This window comes from Lycorma delicatula, chromosome 2 (assembly GCF_047948215.1).
Source record: "Lycorma delicatula isolate Av1 chromosome 2, ASM4794821v1, whole genome shotgun sequence".
NCBI classification, from domain to species: domain Eukaryota; kingdom Metazoa; phylum Arthropoda; class Insecta; order Hemiptera; family Fulgoridae; genus Lycorma; species Lycorma delicatula.
In genome coordinates, this window is record NC_134456.1 from 83,446,337 (window position 1) to 83,464,716 (window position 18,380).

At 33.4% G+C, this 18,380-nt stretch overlaps 1 protein-coding gene across 8 annotated transcripts in view; it reads right to left on the bottom strand.

The window, feature by feature from the left end:
* LOC142318955 (uncharacterized) overlaps nucleotides 1–18,380 on the bottom strand; it is a 231,678-nt gene that overhangs the window by 116,157 nt on the left and 97,141 nt on the right. For all 8 annotated transcript variants that reach the window (XM_075355651.1, XM_075355646.1, XM_075355648.1 and 5 more), the window contains exon 2: nucleotides 16,357–16,415. In XM_075355651.1, the coding sequence (XP_075211766.1) occupies nucleotides 16,357–16,415 (59 nt within the window). The remainder of the gene's footprint in view (nucleotides 1–16,356; nucleotides 16,416–18,380) is intronic.

Consider the following 18,380-nt stretch of genomic DNA (forward strand, 5'->3'; position numbering starts at 1 on the left):
TTGTGACCGGGGATAAGAGTTGGGTACATCATTACGACCAGGAAGAAAAAAGGCAAAGCGTGGAATACAGACATTACGAATCGCCAAAACCTAAAACGGTACACTGAGACGTTAAGATACCTCAGACGACGAGTATGTCGCGTTCGAAAAACCACCGTGCCCATAATCTTTCAACATGACAATGGGCGGCCTCACACATCGCACACCATTACAGAGGCTCTCCGCAAGCTGAAGTTTGAGCCTATTCCACATCCGCCATACTCGCCGGATTTGGCTCCGTGCGACTTTCACTTCTTTCCTCAGCTCAAAGGTAATCATTATACCACCGAAGATGAGGTGAAAGACGCTGTGGCCACTTGGATCCGAAAAAAACCGCCAGAATTTTTCAGTGAAGGAATGCAAAAACTTGCCACACAGTGTAAGCAGGGATTATAATGAAAAATAAATACTGTATTTTGAAGCTAAGGTATTGCACCTTAATTCATTTTTTATTTCATTCCAATATCTCTTTTCATTCCCATGCTACGCATATATGTGCAAAATTTATCAGCCGATCCTCGTACTTAACGAACGTTAAAAGTAATAAAATTAGTCATGGTTTCGTTTTTTTTAGTTCATCAATTCATCCTGGAAAAGTGGATGAACTAAAACTCTTAGCGATGCATTATGATAATAAATGTTCTGAATTTGTCCTCCAAGCGGAGTATCGTGTATTTGGTGCGAGGAGAGAGTCATTAAATCTAAAATGCAATCTAGAAGCGATTGAAGTATTGGCTCGCTGCAATAATGAATATTTGCCAAATATCCATTATCTCTTGCCAGTTTTAGCGACTCTTCCGGCAACAACATCTACTAATGAACGCTCGTTCTCCACAATGAAGAGTAAAAACGATTGCGTGTAAAAAGTCGGCGGATGGAAAATAAGTTTATTAGTTTCTTTGTCGTGCACAGAGATATTATTGTTAATCCTGATGAAGTTTTAGATACTATGGCGAGAAAGAGAAATTGACGACTAGCTTTCTAATAATTCATAACTTTAATTGGAGTGTATATGTGCGAGTGTAAAATATAAATGGGGATTATGAAAAAAATTGATATTAACATTATGATTTTTATTAGCGTAGTAAATCATATATTAAATCATGATATTTTTGCATTTTTAAATGCAATAAAGTATAAAAAACCGTTTCAATATAAAATGATTTTCATTATTATTATTTTATTATCATCAGCCCCCGTAGCCAAACCCCCCCCCCCCCCCACCGAAAAAATCCTAGCTATGTACTTGTACACTAATAAATTAATGTAGTTATCTTAAAATGTTTATCATAAATTATTATAGCTCTAAAACGGTTAACAATGATTCGAAATTGAAAGAGTTTAACGTAATTTAAAATGTTTTTAAAGACGGTGTAACGAATTCTAGATAAAAAAGAAAACTTCAGTCGGACGACGGATTCGATCTCACGATTTTAATATTTACGTTTTGCTTTCTCAAAATTATGAGAAAAATCTTTTCTATTCAAAAAATATTTACCGTACGTGTAATCGTAATTATAAATACAGTTTGTACGGTGGTACTAGAAAAAGAGAAGAAGAGGAAGTCGAAGAGGATGAAAGGGGAGAAACAATACTGAGATCTGAATTTAAGAGAGTATTAAAAGATTTGAATGGCAGAAAGGCTCCTGGAATAGACGGAATACCTGTACAAATACTGCGCAATGCAGGTGAGGAAGCGATTGATAGATTATACAAACTGATGTGTAATATTTATGAAAAAGGGTAAGTTCCGTCAGACTTCAAAAAGAGTGTTATAGTCATGATACCAAAGAAAATAGGAGCAGATAAATGTGAAGAATACAGAACAATTACCTTAACCTAGCCATGCATAAAACCGTAGACTGCAATAAAATATTCAGAATTTAAAAAAAATTAGGGTTCAAATAGAAAGATTGAAGAACGATTGCTAACAATTACAGGAACCAAACGGCAACAGTAATAATGGAAGAACATAAGAAAGAAACCGTAATAAGAAATGGAGTCCGACAAAGATGTTTCCTATCCCCGTTACTTTTTAATCTTTACATAAAACTAGCAGTTAATGATGTTAAAAAAACAATTTAGATCTGAAGTAATAGTGCAAGGTGAAAGATAAAGATGCTTCGATTTACTGACGATATAGTAATTCTAGCTGAGAGTAAAAAAGATTTAGGAGGACCAATGAACGGCATGGATGAAGTCCGACACAAGAACTACCGCATGAAAATAAACAAGAACAAAGCGAAAGTAATGAAAGTAAGTACATTTCATTACTTTCGAAGATGGACCACTGAATGTAAAAATAGGAAGAGAAAAGATTACGGAGGTAGAAGAATTTTGTTATTTGGGAAGTAGAATTACAAAAGATGGACGAAGCAGAAGCGATATAAAATACCGAATAGCACAGCCGAAACGAGCCTTCAGTCAGAAATATAATTTGTTTACATCAAAAGTTAATTTAAACGTCAGGAAAACATTTTTGAAAGTATATGTTTGGAGCGTAGCTTTATATGGAAGTGAAACTTGAACGATCGGGATACTTGAGAAGAAAAGATTAGAAGCTTTTGAAATGCGGTGCTATAGATATATTAAAAATCAGATGGGTGGATAAAGTGACAAATGAAGTGTTGCGGCAAATCGATGAAGAAAGAAGCATTTAGAAAAATATAGTTAAAAGAAGAGATAGACAGACTTGTAGGCCACATAATAAGGCATCTTGGAATAATCGCTTTAATATTGGAGGGACAAGTAGAAGGAAAACATTGTGCAGGCAGGCAATGTTTGGAATATGTAAAACAAATTTTTAGGGATGTAAGATGTAGGGGATGATATACAGAAATGGAAACGACTAGCACTTAGATAGGGATTGGAGAGCTGCATCAATCCAGTCAAATAACTGAAGACAAAAAAAAAAGAAAAAAGATGGGTCGAGCTGCAAATATTACACGGTTTTATGTTTCATTACACATGATTTTGTTAAATGCTTTTGCCAGTTGTAACTAAATAACGTTCATGAATTTAGCGTACTAACAACAATAGAGACTTTTACAACGCAAAGCTTCAAAATAGTTTTTTTTAAAATTCCAACAAATATTTTTGTAACATTATTCACTCGATTAATTTGAATCATTTAATTTCAATCGGCTAACAGTTCATAAATTCAGTTTTTAGAAATTGAATGAAAAGTTAAGAATTTTTAAAAGATGGTTTCAACAAACCAAAGCACCGTGCTTTTTTATTGGAGAGAAATATATTTTAAAATTACAAAATGAAAATTAGCAACGATGTGATTATTATTTTTAGCGTTTTATACGTTTTTATTATCGTAAATAAATATTGAACGTATCTATTAGTACAGTCTATCTTATGAAAACATAACTACAAGCTGAATTAAGCCCGAGTAATCTCGACTGTATAGAAACATATATAAAATCTTCCTTGAACTACCATATGTTTTATTCACAAATCATTTTCAGATTACTATATTTAAGCATCATTAAAGCTAATTCTGCGTTTCGTTACACGGTACATAAATGGTAAGAACAACTATAGTGCAAGAAAAGTTAAAGACTGATTATATAGTGTGAATATACAACCATATTAAGCGTAAAATATATTTGCTATTAATTTTACTTTTATCAGGAAATTGATGCTAATTTTACATCTAAAGGATTTTGCTTCTATCCTCCATAATTCGCCAAGTTAAACCTAAACCTAATAAGGTAATAACGTATAGCCGCATAATAACAGCGTCATTTCATATTATAAAGACCTTTCAAGTAACCACAATAAAATATCATTAAATATGCTTAGACGATAATAATTAAATTGTGTAGTCTTTATTACACAGAAATTAATTCAGATATTAAAATATACAATATATATATATAATATATAATTCCTACATTCATAAATTTATAGATCTTTTTTTAATTACAAAAAGCTATTGGTTATTTTTAGAAAAAAAAAACAAAAAAATATTCTTAATACATGAGAAAATAAACTTCACAAATGTTTTAGGGATATCTCACAATGTGATCACAAATTATGTGAGAAAAAGTTCATCGTTAAATATGGAAACGAACAATCGCATTTTTATGAAAGTATACATAAAGCTTAGCTGTTTAATTTTACGTTTTGTTTATGGCCTTTAAAACATTCTTCAGGCAATTAATAATAATAATTTTCAGAAAAAATCCTGATTTTACAGTTACCTAACTCGCAGAATACCGTACAAACATGTTTCAGAATTTGATCCGCTATTCGTCATCGTAATTTAAATGGATCTCCCAAAACATACATAAAAATAAACAACTTATATATATTTTTTTACGCTTTTATGAAAATATACCTCATTCGTAAATGGACACATTACATTGGCTTTGCTACGAATTCAGTATTATAAATTAAATGTTAAGTGAAGCTCTAAGTTTTGATAAGGAGTATTAAAAAATTATTATTAGATGGCAGCAGATGGCGGGGAGGGGAATCTGGCACAACGTTGCCAGACCCTCCAGGCTTGATTTCTATACCTGGTAACCAACAGTTCGACTATCCCCTCAACCCCAAAACCATACCAAACATCGTCGTAATGTACTCACAATGACATTCCAAAGTAATACTGAATTTCATTATATCTACAATCTTTCGTAAAAAGTATAAAAGTTTTTATTTTGACATTCGCACTTCCACCTGATTTTTAATCGATGTCAAATAATCAATCAAGAATTAATGTGAAATCATTCCTAAAAAAATCACGGTCTTTTTTTCGAATTAACGAATAATCCACTCAAATAAAATATCTAAAAAAATTTTAAGGCACTAAAACTTGTAAAATTATTTGTTCGTACATGTAAACTTATGAAAAATTTGACAACCAATTTTAAGAAATATTTATCCTAAAACTCAATCATACCATGATATTTAACGTAGTACACATTGTACAAAGTGAGCAATATAAAGCCGAACCCATAATAAAAACGCTACCCAACACTATTTATGAAAGAGTGGATGTATATGTCACTACTGATTGTTGCTGCCGTTTTGTTGCAGTGTAGTATTGTGACTGCAGTTATGTTTTTGTGTAAAACCCATGGAGTTGGTCTAGTGGTGAACGCGTCTTCCCAAATCAGCTGATTTGGAAGTCGAGAGTTCCAGCGTTCAAGTCCTAGTAGAGACAGTTATTTTTACACGGAATTGAATACAAGATCGTGGATACAGGTGTTCTTTGGTGGTTGGGTTTCAATTAACCATACATATCAGTAATGGTCGAACTGAGACTGTACAAGACTTGCACATCATTTACTCATATATCATCCTCTTAAGTATTATCTGAACGGTAATTATCGGAGGTTAAACAGATAAAAGAAAGTTGTGTTTGTGTAAAATGCCTTATTCAATGCAGGAGAGGACAGCTATAATTGAGGCCTATATTCGTTCTGGATAGTTTGAAAAATCAAGTACTCGTAGAAAAATTTCCGAATGTCTGTATCCAAGCGAAGAGTAGAATAAACGATTTAGTTAAAAAAAACAGGTTCGGTTTCAAATTCAAAACGATATAGGAAACCTTCCGTTAGGACTCCACAAGCCATTGCCGATATTGAAAGGAGGATTACTGCCAATCCAAAAAAATCACTAAGCAAGTTATCCCAACAATCTGGTGTTAAATACACACTTGTCGTAAAATTCTTCATGAATTAAATTTGAAACTGTACCGCGTTACAACTGTCAACAACTGAAGGAGACATACAAACCGAAACGACTTGATTATTGCAAGTGACTTTTCGAAATGTTGGTGGACAAATAGACCCGATATCGTATTTCATGTCAGACGAAGCACAGTTTCATTTATCTGGCCGTATTAATTCGCAGAACACCAGGTATTGGATTGCGAGGAACCTCACAAGATATTCGAGCGTCCACTTCACGATGAGAAAATTTGTATTTGATGTGCCGTTTCCGGTAATCGTATAGTGGGATCAATATTTTTGACCGGATTATCAATACGTAAGTAACTCTTCACAATTTTCGAAAAATTCTACGCACAATTAACTGATAATAAGAAGAATACACCTTCTCCACAACATGACGGAGCAACGTGTCACACATCAAACGTTTCACTGAATCGCGTTCATGCAGCTTTCACAAATGAACGACCTGTCAGCTGAGGACGGTGGCCTCCACGTTCCCCAGAGTTGTCTACTTGCGCTTTTTTTCCTTTGGGACTACTGAAAGGAGAGAGTTTATGCATCTAATACGCACAATATTGATGAAATGAAGATGAACATTCAACGAGAAATCAATGGCATTGACAACGTTTTGCGTCAGACGACTCTCAATATGATCAGTCGAGCATAAAAGTGCATCGATGCCCAGGTTGGTCATTTTGAACATCTTTTGTAACAATAAGGTAAACAAATGCAATATTTAAATTAGGTTTCATATTTTTCTTGTTTAATTTATCGTATCATTCATAAAATTTGATTCCAACATAACCTACAGATTCTGCAGCGGTTACGTTATGAGTTCGGTTTTATGTTGCTCCCTGTACTAATAAAGATACCAGTTTCTTTTCTAGTTTGAAACCGTTTTACCTTTCCCAAAAACTTGTAGAAAAATAAAACAAAATCATAGTTAGAATCTTTAATTATATCAGAAAAATTTAAATAAAGCAATAATTTAATTATAAGTGTAGTGGAAAGGGAGAAATCCTAGTTGTTTGATGCTGTCAACTGCGTTATTACAAAATTGGAAAGCGGTAAAAATGTTGTATACACGTTTACCAATTTTTTTTTTATTGCCCGGCAAGTTTTAAAACTGTGATTTTTAAATAACCCAGTTCAATTTTTAATAATTTAAATATACACATAATATACACATATTTTTTAAAATTAACAAAAAAATATTAAATTTTATTTCATTAATAACTTCTGATATTTTTTTCTAGTAAATTATTATTTATTGTAATTTTTTTTTACAGAGGTTACTAATTATTAATAAATCAATATATTTCAATTTTAAAAAAAAAGAAAAAAGTTTAATGAAGTCGGATTTGAATCGATGCGCCCCTTTCCTTGTAATATCCAAATATTTTATTAATTAAAATGTTATTTGGTTGCGACTCTGAATGCAGTGAAAATAAGTACCACTTTGATATATCATTGAAAAGCTCTCAATGGGGGTTGATTACTAGAGTTAAGAAAAAGTCCAAAACCCAATTTTTCTTTTTTTGATTTTGTTTCTTTTTAACTCTTTTGGCCCAGTCGATTTCTATCAAAAAGGAAGGAGTACAACTAGATGTTACAACAGTTCTAAATGCAAAATTTCAACATACATACGTCACGCTGAAACTAATCAAAATGGATTCAGAGATGGTCAAAATGTTTCCGTTGAAATCTGAAAACCGAAATTTTTCGCGTTAACAATACTTCCTTTACTTCGTACAAGGAAGTAAAAAATGAACGTACATTTGTTTAATACTAAATTATAAGAATACAAATGGTACAATTTCTCTCGTAAAATGTATGATTCAAATTTGCCATACTTTTAAAATTACCTGTTTTACTCACTTTTCCTAACATTTACTGCAGTCTGTTCGTTTCACGATATTTACTTATTGTTTTTTAAGAAATTATTTCTATTTCTGGTTATAGCATCCTTAATTCTAACAAGTTCATTTACGGATTTCAGTTGACAAAAGTATCTATTTGAAATTCTAAAAGGGTACTTCAACATTATTTAAACATGTATGATAAAACATAAATATTTTTCAGGAAATAACTAGGTAATGATCCGTAGTGCATTATTCAATGATATTCCCTACAGGTGCACTCAGTAGCAGTTAAAGCAATTAAACAGTTTGTGAACGCTCGCTTACCATTATGCAAACGTGATCGGAATGTAAAAAGTATGTTTTAGTTTACAGTAAAGTAAAAACTTATTTTACGCTATAGATCTGCTTGAAAGTTATATATATATATATATATACACACGAGGTCTGTAAATAAAGTAATGAGACTGGTTCAGAAAAACCTTATATTTATAATTCAATTATAGATCGAATCTATTACCTTCGAAATAATTTCCTTGGTAAGTCACGCAACGATTCAAACTGTTTCCCCACTCTTCATAGCAGTGTTAAAACTCGGAAACCGGAATATCCTTCAGATGGTCGGTTACATTTTATTAAAATGTTTTTTACTGTTCCAAAGTCCTTTGAGGTGTTTTTTTAAAGTGGGGAACAAAAAAAAGTCGCAGGGACTCAAGTCAGGTAAATAACGCGGTTGAGAAACAACAAGAATGTTTTTCTTTGCCAAAAACTCATTAATTGAGAGTGCAATGTGACACAAGGTCCATTGTCATGATACAGGATCCAGTTGTCTTTGATGGCTGGTCTCACGCGGGCAACTCTTTTCCACAGTCTTTCAAGAATTTCTCGGTAAACATATTGATTTACAGTCTGTCATGTAGGCAAAACCTCCTTGTGGACAATGCCACTGCTATCGAAGAAACAAATTAGCAGGGGTTTGATTTTTGATTAGCTTATTTTTGCTTTTTTTGGACGTGGTGAGTTTGAAGTGTAATACAATCACGACTTAGACGCGATAGCGCAGTGATTTGTGGGTTTCTGTTTGGAGTTTGTCGAGATGGATCGATTTAAGTAATAATAAGTGTATTTCGGACAATACTTATGTGTAAAAAGTATAAAAATTCAATACGTCAGCCTCAGCCCGCGCAAAAGCCAGCCGGAAATATAAATTACGCATATCGTTGAAAAGGGGAGGTTATGGGCCACGCACAGGTATCCCGATGTCCGGTGCTGAGCGAGCGAGACTGTTTCGGGAGCGTCGCAAAGCTGGCACGGTGCACTCTGTGAACAACGTCGACGGCGCGAGCACCTCTACCGCTGCTTATTATGCCTTGTGTCTCTTGCTTCTCATATGACAGACCGATGTTGAACAAAATTTTCGTCGAATAAATATGTACCATTTAATGTCTGTTTTATGTTAAAGTTAAATTTAGTACTCAGACAATGTCTCGGTTTTTATTTCAATCCGATGCACTAAAAGCGACTCGCTGACATATAGACCGACCAATTTTCTGTAGAGTTGGCCAAATGAAGAACTAAAATTTTCTATCAGAGACTTCCAGTTTTGTTAAAAAAAAAAAATGATGGTGGTTCTCCCACTTAACTTAACTCCAACTTAACCAGATAAGTCGGTCTGTAGCTCGGAGGAATTTCATCCAAGGTCTGTAATATTTCACATTACAGACGGCCGTGCGCCCCGACACAGCCCCACCCGATTTTTATCATTATTGTAACTTACTTATTATGGATATATTTTGGTAACTGAACTGTATAATTTGTAATTTTAAAGTTGAATTTTTTGTACTTATAAGTAAACATATAAAAAAACAAATTATATTCATGCATACATCCTCAAAAATGGAATTATTAGAATTTTATTTTCACCTACTTCAGTTATTTATTATGAAAACGTCACGAGCCAACAAAGAAAAACATTTTCTGCAAAGAAAATTGTTGGTCAAAAAATTGCTAAAAGGTGTACCAGAAACTGAATTTGTGGGGAGTAATAAGTGATAATATAGCCTAATGTGGAAACCTGTTGGTTTTCAAAGAAAATAGTTTTGTTTGTTTTACTGAAAATTTGATAACCGTGACTCTATGACTTTCTCATAATAGATTCAATTAATGTTCTTTTGAAAAAATCCGAGTGGAGCGTCCATATATTGTAATCACGTGTAAAACAAGGTTTCATTTTTTAAATTTTATTTGTGTGTAAGCAACTCTAATCCGGTGCAAAAAAGTATCCAGTTTTTAGATCCTCTTAACTTTATAGATTACAATACTGGTGTAAGATAAGTGAAACGATTAAACGAGAGCGTTAGTACAGTAAAACTATACGTACTTCCAGCTAACAATAACACTTCAATGTTAGCGTTGAAATAATTTATCAGTATCAATCAAGAAAACAATCTATAATAAATTGAAATGTCAATAAACAATTCTTATTCGAAAAAAAAGCGAAAAATTACAAGGAAAACAACTTATCCTTAAAACTGACGCAGACGTAAAACATCATCGGAGTATTATTACCATTTTATAATTACTTTAAAACAGCATACAATAATAAGCGCGATCAATCATTAACATTTAAACAAGCACATTAAAAGAAAAAAAAATAGTATGACGTTTTGTAATCAATTATTAAGCTTAATTTGTTAAGTTATATTTATACCGAGAAGAATTGCTCATAACGTTATCTCCTCAGTTCATACTGAGAAATATAAGATTATTTTATTCTCTTCCTAAAGATAAATATACATTAAAACATGATATGACTGACTACTAAATTTAAAATATTAATTTACAGTTAACAAAAAAACTTCAATTTTACAAAGGCATTATATTAGCAAATATTAGTACTCTACTTAGTTATAAAATTGTAAATTATTAGTAACAAATATTAAGTTAAAAACAAATATATAATACCGGCCAAAAAAGGTCAGTAAATTAAAAAAATAATACTTTAAATTCGTCTTAAAATTCTATTTAACAAATCCGGTAGTAAATAAAAAACAACTTACGAACCCTTAATTATGGGATCAGTACGAGGCTCAGCTGAAAAGGTTTACACACTAGCGGGCTACACGGAGACAAAAGGTACTATCGACAAGGGTGTAGCAGCATATGATAGCTAACTCCCCCTTTACAAACTTTCGATAATGCGTTGAAATCCGTTCACCGGCTTATTTTCAGTAGCGGTTAAAATGGAGTCGAGTACGGCCAATATCTCAACACGGTTAAAACAGCGTACAGCAAAAAATGTGAATTCTACGAATATTCTTCATCGTTACTCGACAGGAGTACTGTGAATAGGTGGGTGCTGAAATTTCGTGAATGTGAAGCTGGCAAAGCGATAATTGAGGACGACCAGTTTCAGTGACTGACAAGAAACATCGAAAGGAGGTGGACGATTTGCTACAAAGTGACCGGCGAATCACCCACTAACGCATCGCTATTCAGTTAGGCATATATAAAGAACGAGTAGGCCATATTATCGAGCGACTGGGTTACCGTAAAATCTATGCACGACGGATATCGCGCAAACTGACGGACGAACACAAGCAGCGTCGTGTCGAATGTTGCGAAGAACTTTTACAGCGCTATCGTGCCGAAGGAAACTACTTCCTTTTCAATATTGTGACCGAGGATGAGAGTCGGGTACATCATTACGACCCAAAAGAAAAAAAGTCAAAGCGTGGAATACAGACATTACGAATCGGCAAAACCCAACAAATTCAAAACTCAAGCGTCGGCGTAGAAACTCTTTTTGACGGTGTTTTGGGACGCCAAACACGTTTATGTGACTGAGTATTTAGAACATGGGACGACTGTGAACTTCAAACGGTACGCTTAGACGTTAAGATATCTTAGACGACGAGTATGTCGCGTTCGAAAAACCACCATGCCCATAATCTTACAACATGATAATGAGCGGCCTCACACAGACCCACAACAGACATTGCCCATACTAAACAAAAATGTTTCCAACATATAAATATAAAAAAAATCCTGCATCGTTTTCTGGAAAAGGGAAACGAATACGATTCGTCTTACAAAGTAATTTTCATGAATTTCACACGAAAATACTTAGAATTTCGGAATAGCAACAGATTATATGTTGAACAAAAAATCTTCAGTTGTGTGAAGTAAATTTACAGCGAGAAAACCCGAGGAACGTACTGTATAAAATATACGATGGATCCTCATAATTGTGTGTAATGTATCCTCTATTTATCATTGATTACGACGATCATATACGATAATAATAATAATAATCTTATCGCAGAATAGGATGTTTTGTTTAGATTATGTTCTCTAAGATAGGTCCATCACCACCAATATTTTGAAGCAAACTTTTAGGCCCCCTAATAATTTGATATTATCACTTGATATTACATCAATTGATATTATAATCATTTGATATTACATCACAACGAAATATACTTTTTTACCACTCTTATATTAACTCGCTCTTGGACTGTGTATGCGATAATCATTGTGCGGAACGTTTTAGTCGAATTTTGAAGCACTTCCGCTTATCCATTCGCTCCGAAATTTTTCATACAGGTTTGTTCCTGATAACACATTTTAGCAACATTTTCAAGTCGTTAAGATGCGTTAATTAGTGAAAAAAGATAATAAAGTGAAAAAAATTACCCTTGAACTTATGCAACCACGTTTAAATATATATTTTCTTAGTGAAAGAATGTTTGTGATATCGTCGTTTCAACTGATTAAACTGAACGAAAGTATTTTTTCTACGGCTGAGGAAAAAATTAAAATTTCATATTATCGGTTACAATCGAATATTTAAGTCTGATGATTCCTGATACTTATGAACTAGTAAATAAGTCATTACTCCTCTTCGATCATAAGTGAGAAGTGCGCATTTCCCCCGCGTAGTTTACAAACTAAAATCAAAATCACCTTAAAATTTCAAGAAAAAACATCAAAAGGTTAAAAAAAAATAAAAAAAATAATTTTGCTGCAGACAGAACTTGAACAAGCAACCGCACACACGCTGAAGAAAAATATGCCCGATAGACTCCGGCTGGACAAAAAAAATTGTAAAAAATGCGAATTCAAAATATCCAAGTGCCGTGTGCCAGCAGGATGTGCTGAATCTAAAAACAAATTGTTGCGTGCACATCTAGATTATGACAAGATAAAATGTAAAAAATACGATTTCTCCATCTTCTCAACTCAAGTGTATATGAGTATATACAGGAATATTTTAAGATAATGAACTTTAAAGCTGCCTACTTATACTCTTATCTGCGGTATTGGAAACTGAAAGCTTATGAAAATTGAAAAGAAATAAAAAATATAAAAACCTTTTAAAGACCATTCTTATATTAAATACACTAAAAAGTAGAAAATAAAAAATATATAAAAAAAGTTTTAAAACATCACTCTTAAATTAAATGTACTAAAAGGTAAAAAATAATTTTAGGGCGGTATCTCAGAATAAATTTGACAACAAGCTTTGATGGTGATATGTAAGAATTATGCGAAAGTCATAGATGCCCTAACGAGTGGGGTTCTCTGAGCACCCCACTCTTAGCGCATTTAATTTATGAATAGTGTTTTAATAATTTTTTTACATTTTTTTTATTATCTTCTCTTCGTAATTTTCAGCTAATCCTTCAAGTAGTGTCAATCATTATCCTCTTATGATACTCGTATATCTCAAACAGGCTCTCCTATTTTGAATTGCTCCACTTAAACATCTATTCTCATTCAATTCTCCTTATTACTTCTTTATTAACTCGTGTCTTTAATACGATTACATCGCTCAAGGGTATAGTAGAATTTAGAAAATGTTGATACTTGGCGTATACAAACTTGGCGTATCAATAAAATAGTATTTTTATAAAAATTCTTTAAAAGACACCACGCGTTAAAACGGACGGTCGGACTGGTAGCACTTACACTTAAGCGAAAAAAAAAATAGTATTTAGTTCATTCGAAACTTTCAAACAAACTTATTTAGGAATTATTTACTTTGCTAGCAAATAGATACAGTTCCAAAATCATATAGAAGTATATGATTTTTCACTTTTTTTTCATTTTCAAATCATATAGAGATTTGTTCAGGTTTACTAACAGACCTTAAAATTTCATTACATATTTAGTCATTGAAATCTTAAAAAAATTGTAACATAAAATATAATTCTAAAATACTATAGCAACGAAAGCTTTCTAACGAAAACGATCACGTTGCTTATGAAATCAGATTCGTTTAACAACGGTACACAAATATATTTTAAAACTGTATAAAATCTAAATAATTTCAAATATATGTAAATTTGTAGTGTATGATATTTATTAACGTTCGTATATTTCTGATTTTATGATAAAAGTAAGCGGTAAGCGTTAAATATTTTCAGTTTTGTTTATTCTTTAACATATTTTTAATCATAATAAATAATATCCCGTCTTATAAACATAAAACTTGCCAACCAATTACAAATGTCTATTAATAATAACTCATTTTGAAGAACGTAGTTAATACAACTCGCATAAAAAATACCACTAACCAGAAATACGTAACATTCATTGAAACAAAGAAATGAAACCCTGTAGGTCGTCGATCGTAAGATATTTTATCTTGAAATGTAAACATATATAAAAAACTGTAATAAAAATAAAAGTAATGAGAATGGGAGGGGGGAGAGAAATCTTTAAGTGTGTTGCATTATTTTATAGTACAAGAAGGTTTTTTAAAACGTGTTTTTGAAAATATCCATAAATATCACGTAAGTGATTAAATCATAAATGGCAAAGTCGTACTGAAAGACATCAGGTACAAATAATTCTTCGGTGTTGTATGTATCACAAGATGTACTGATGTTATCAAACTATAACAGTTCACTTAACTGCCGGTTTGCTGTTTATCTCTGCCATTTACTACATTATATTTAATTTTTTTTCATAATGCGAACGTTGAAATCTGTTCAACTAGTGAACTTACAAGCCCCTCCTCTCTTACGCCCAATGAGATCGGAAGTTACGTACAAGGTCTGTAAATAAAGTAATGAGCCGGCCTCCGTGGGATCTCGGCCTTTTTCCGGAGGTCTCGGGTTCGAATCCCGGTCAGGCATGACAATTTCACACACGCTATAAATCATTCATCGCATCCTCTGAAGCAATACTTAACGGTAGTCTCGGAGGTTAAACAAAAAAATAAAGTAATGAAACTGGTTCAGAAAAACCTTTTATTTACAGTCCTATCACCATCGAAATAGTTCCCTTGGAAAGTCACGCAACGCTTCAATCGGTTTTCCCACACTTTATAGTGTTGGTACTCAAAAACCGGAATATCCTTCAGATGATCGGTTACAATTTTTTTAAATGTTTTTTTACTGTTACCAAATGGTGTCTTTGGAGGTGTTTTTTTTAAAGTCCGGAATAGAAAAAAGTCGCAGGGATTACAGTCAGGTGAATATGGTGGTTGGGGAACTATAGGAATGTTTTTCTTAGTCAAAAACTCATTAATTAAAATTGCAGTCTGACAAGTTCTGTTGTCAGACTTGCAACATCCAGTTGTCTTTTATGGCTGGTCTCACGCGGGCAACTCTTTTCCGCAGTCTTAAAATAATTTCTCGGTAAATATATTGCAGTACAGTCAGTCCTATAGGCAAAAACTCCTTATGGACAATTCCATTACTATCGAAGAAACAAAAATAGCACGGTTTTGATTTCTGATTATCTTATTTTTGCTTTTTTCGGACGTGGTGAGTTTGAAGTGTGCCACTCCTTGTTCTGGCGTTATGTTTCTGGGTCGTAATCAAATATCCAAAATTCATCACCCGTAATAACCTTTTTTTTTAGAAAATCAGCATCAGTTTTAATTCACTCTAGAAGATCGCGGCACACTTCCACCCTGTTGTTTTTCTGTTCAACCGTGAGGTTTTTTGGGACCAATTTTGCACAAACGTTTTTCACTGTGGTACGGTTCAAATTCAATTAATTGTTCTGCCATAATTTTGACCGTCAATCGCCGGTCGTACCACATCAACTCTGATTCGCTCAACATTGTCGTCACATTTTGACGTTAACGATCTTACAGAGCGGGGAACGTCCGGAAGTGATTCCCGGCAACCTGAAAATGCTTTAAACCTCTTAAAAATTTGGCTTGTGACAGAGCGACATCACCATACGCCCTTTTCAATTTTGAAAAAGTTTCAGTAGCATTCTCACAGAGTTTTAATACAAATCTTGATTGCACAACGTTGCTCGTAATTAGTAACACTGATTTTTGTAACCCACAACAAAAACTTGTTTCACAAAAAGTTGTTTACGTCTGACATGGCAACAATAGACCAAAAATATTACTACATAATATAAACCAGCTGTTCGTGTAACCATATGTTTACTAGTAACTTTACAGTGTTGCCGCTTTGGCTGCCAAAAAAAAAAAAAATAGTCTCATTACTTTATTTACAGACCTTGTATGTATGACATGCAAATGAGGTACAGTCTTGTGCAGACCGACTATTCCTGAGACGTGTGGTTAATTGAACCCCAACTACGAAAGTACATCGGTATCCACGGAATTGTATTCAAATTTATATAAATGCGACTACCGTTTACTAGGATTTGTATGTCAGAACCTTTGACTTCGAAAATCAGCTGTATAGCAACCAACTTCGAAGTGCTGACGGGCTGGTCTAATTAATAATTAAACAAACAAACGTTACACATATTAGAATTTTTTATATACTTACAAGGCATTTCAGATTGATTGACGGTTATATCTCCCAAATAAGTGCCATTAGAAAGTGCCCTGAAAAGAGAAAAAAATTAATTAAAATCGTATTTACAATAAAGTTGTCCTAAAAATAAAACAGGCTAAATATTTATCTTATAATTTAGATACATAAATTCGACTAAGATTATTTGTACACAATTTCTAAACTTAAATCGAAAAAAAACGCTTATGAAAATAAATAACAGAATAGACTATTCGACTAAGAAAGCTCACTAACTAGACGACACAAATGAACTTCAGAGTAAATCACTATAACTCATTGATCTGAAAACAAAAATATTGCGAACCTGAACCCATAACACTCGTGCATTTTGATTCAAGCAGAAATTCTGTATGAAATATAATTACATTATTAAAAAAAAAAATATATATATATAAGTTAAATGGAAGTAATAAACAACCATCTTTTTTTCCGTTTGGCCTCCGGAACCACCGTAAGATATTACATCAGAGGATGATATGCATGAGTGTAAATGAAGTGTAGTTTTGTACAGTCTCAGGCCGACCATACCCGAGATGTGTGGTTAATTGAAACCCAACCACCAAAAACCAGACCAACCACGCTCCTAGCGAGAAAAATAATCCAAGAATACGCTTTACGGTACAGAATGATTACAAATGAAATATACACTTTGGAGAGCTTACAAAATATTAAACTGGTGTATGTGAATACAGTAAATGGTACGGTTTTACAGGGATTTTTTAATCGTTATGTTGGTATATAGGCTCTGCTGCTAATGTCACTTATGACATGTCATGTTTCCATGTTATCTCATGTTGCGGCCGCTACTGCAGTAGAGAAAGTTTTTTTTATGCTAGAATTAGCCAAAAACAAACTATGTTATCAGGCAGCGTTTCAGAAAAAAATATGGTAAATCACAACCAACAAGAAAATAAATCTACGACTGGAATAACAGTTTCAAAATACAGAGTATCTATGTAAAAAAGTGTTGAAAGACCTCTGTTTCGGAAGAACAATCGATCGTGTTCGTGATGTATATCGATGTAGCCAGGCAAATCGACTAGATTACGAGTTTAGAATTGCAAATTCCTCAACCGACTGTGCGGAAAATTCTGCGAAAACGTTTGAAAATAACGATAGCTTTTTTCATCGCCTAACTTTAGGTGATAAATGTACGTTTCACATTAGTGGAAAAGTTAACAGACATAATATAAGAATATGCGGTACGAAAACCGGAGAGGAAGTTTACAACTTGTACACGATTCCCCTAAAATGAACATGTTTTGCGCTGTGTCTCGTGAAAGGGAGTATAAGCAGTTCTTTTTTTCACAAGTGACAGCAACCGTAGTAATTTATCTGGACATATTAAGCGAATGCCTAATACCTCAACTAGAGGAAGATAGTGACGACTTGGGCTTTGTACAAGTAGGTGCTCCGTCTCACTCCCACTTAGAGGTCAGAAATTATCTGGATGAACGCCTTCCCAGTCCATAGACTGGCCATGCAAGTGAGGAAAATATTGTGTTTAAGCCTTGGTTGTCTTACAACTACCTTAAATGGTAAAAGACAGTTTTTATACTGTCCCTTCCTGTTGATACCGACAACTTAAAACAACGCATTACAAATGCTGTCGCTACCGTTGATCGGCATACGCTTGCACGAGTTTGGGACGAATTAAACTACCGTGTTGATATTTGTCGTGTTAAACGGTGCACTCATGTTCTTCTATATAATTATGTAAGTAATGATTTCGACTCTTAAAAAATACAACTTTAAAAAGTTATCGAAATTGTATATTTCATTTGTAATCACCCTGTATTTCAGAGTACTGAATTACTGAAAGGCATAGTAACAATTTTACGTTAACTATATATATTACAGTAGAAGCCGTCAATACGAGAGAATCGGCGTGAAGTTGTCCTCTGACGTCTGCGTTTGGGACACACGAAGTTTACGCTTGGTTACCTCATGACACTTATGATGCTCAAATATGTTCCTCGAGGCTCAAATATGAGCCT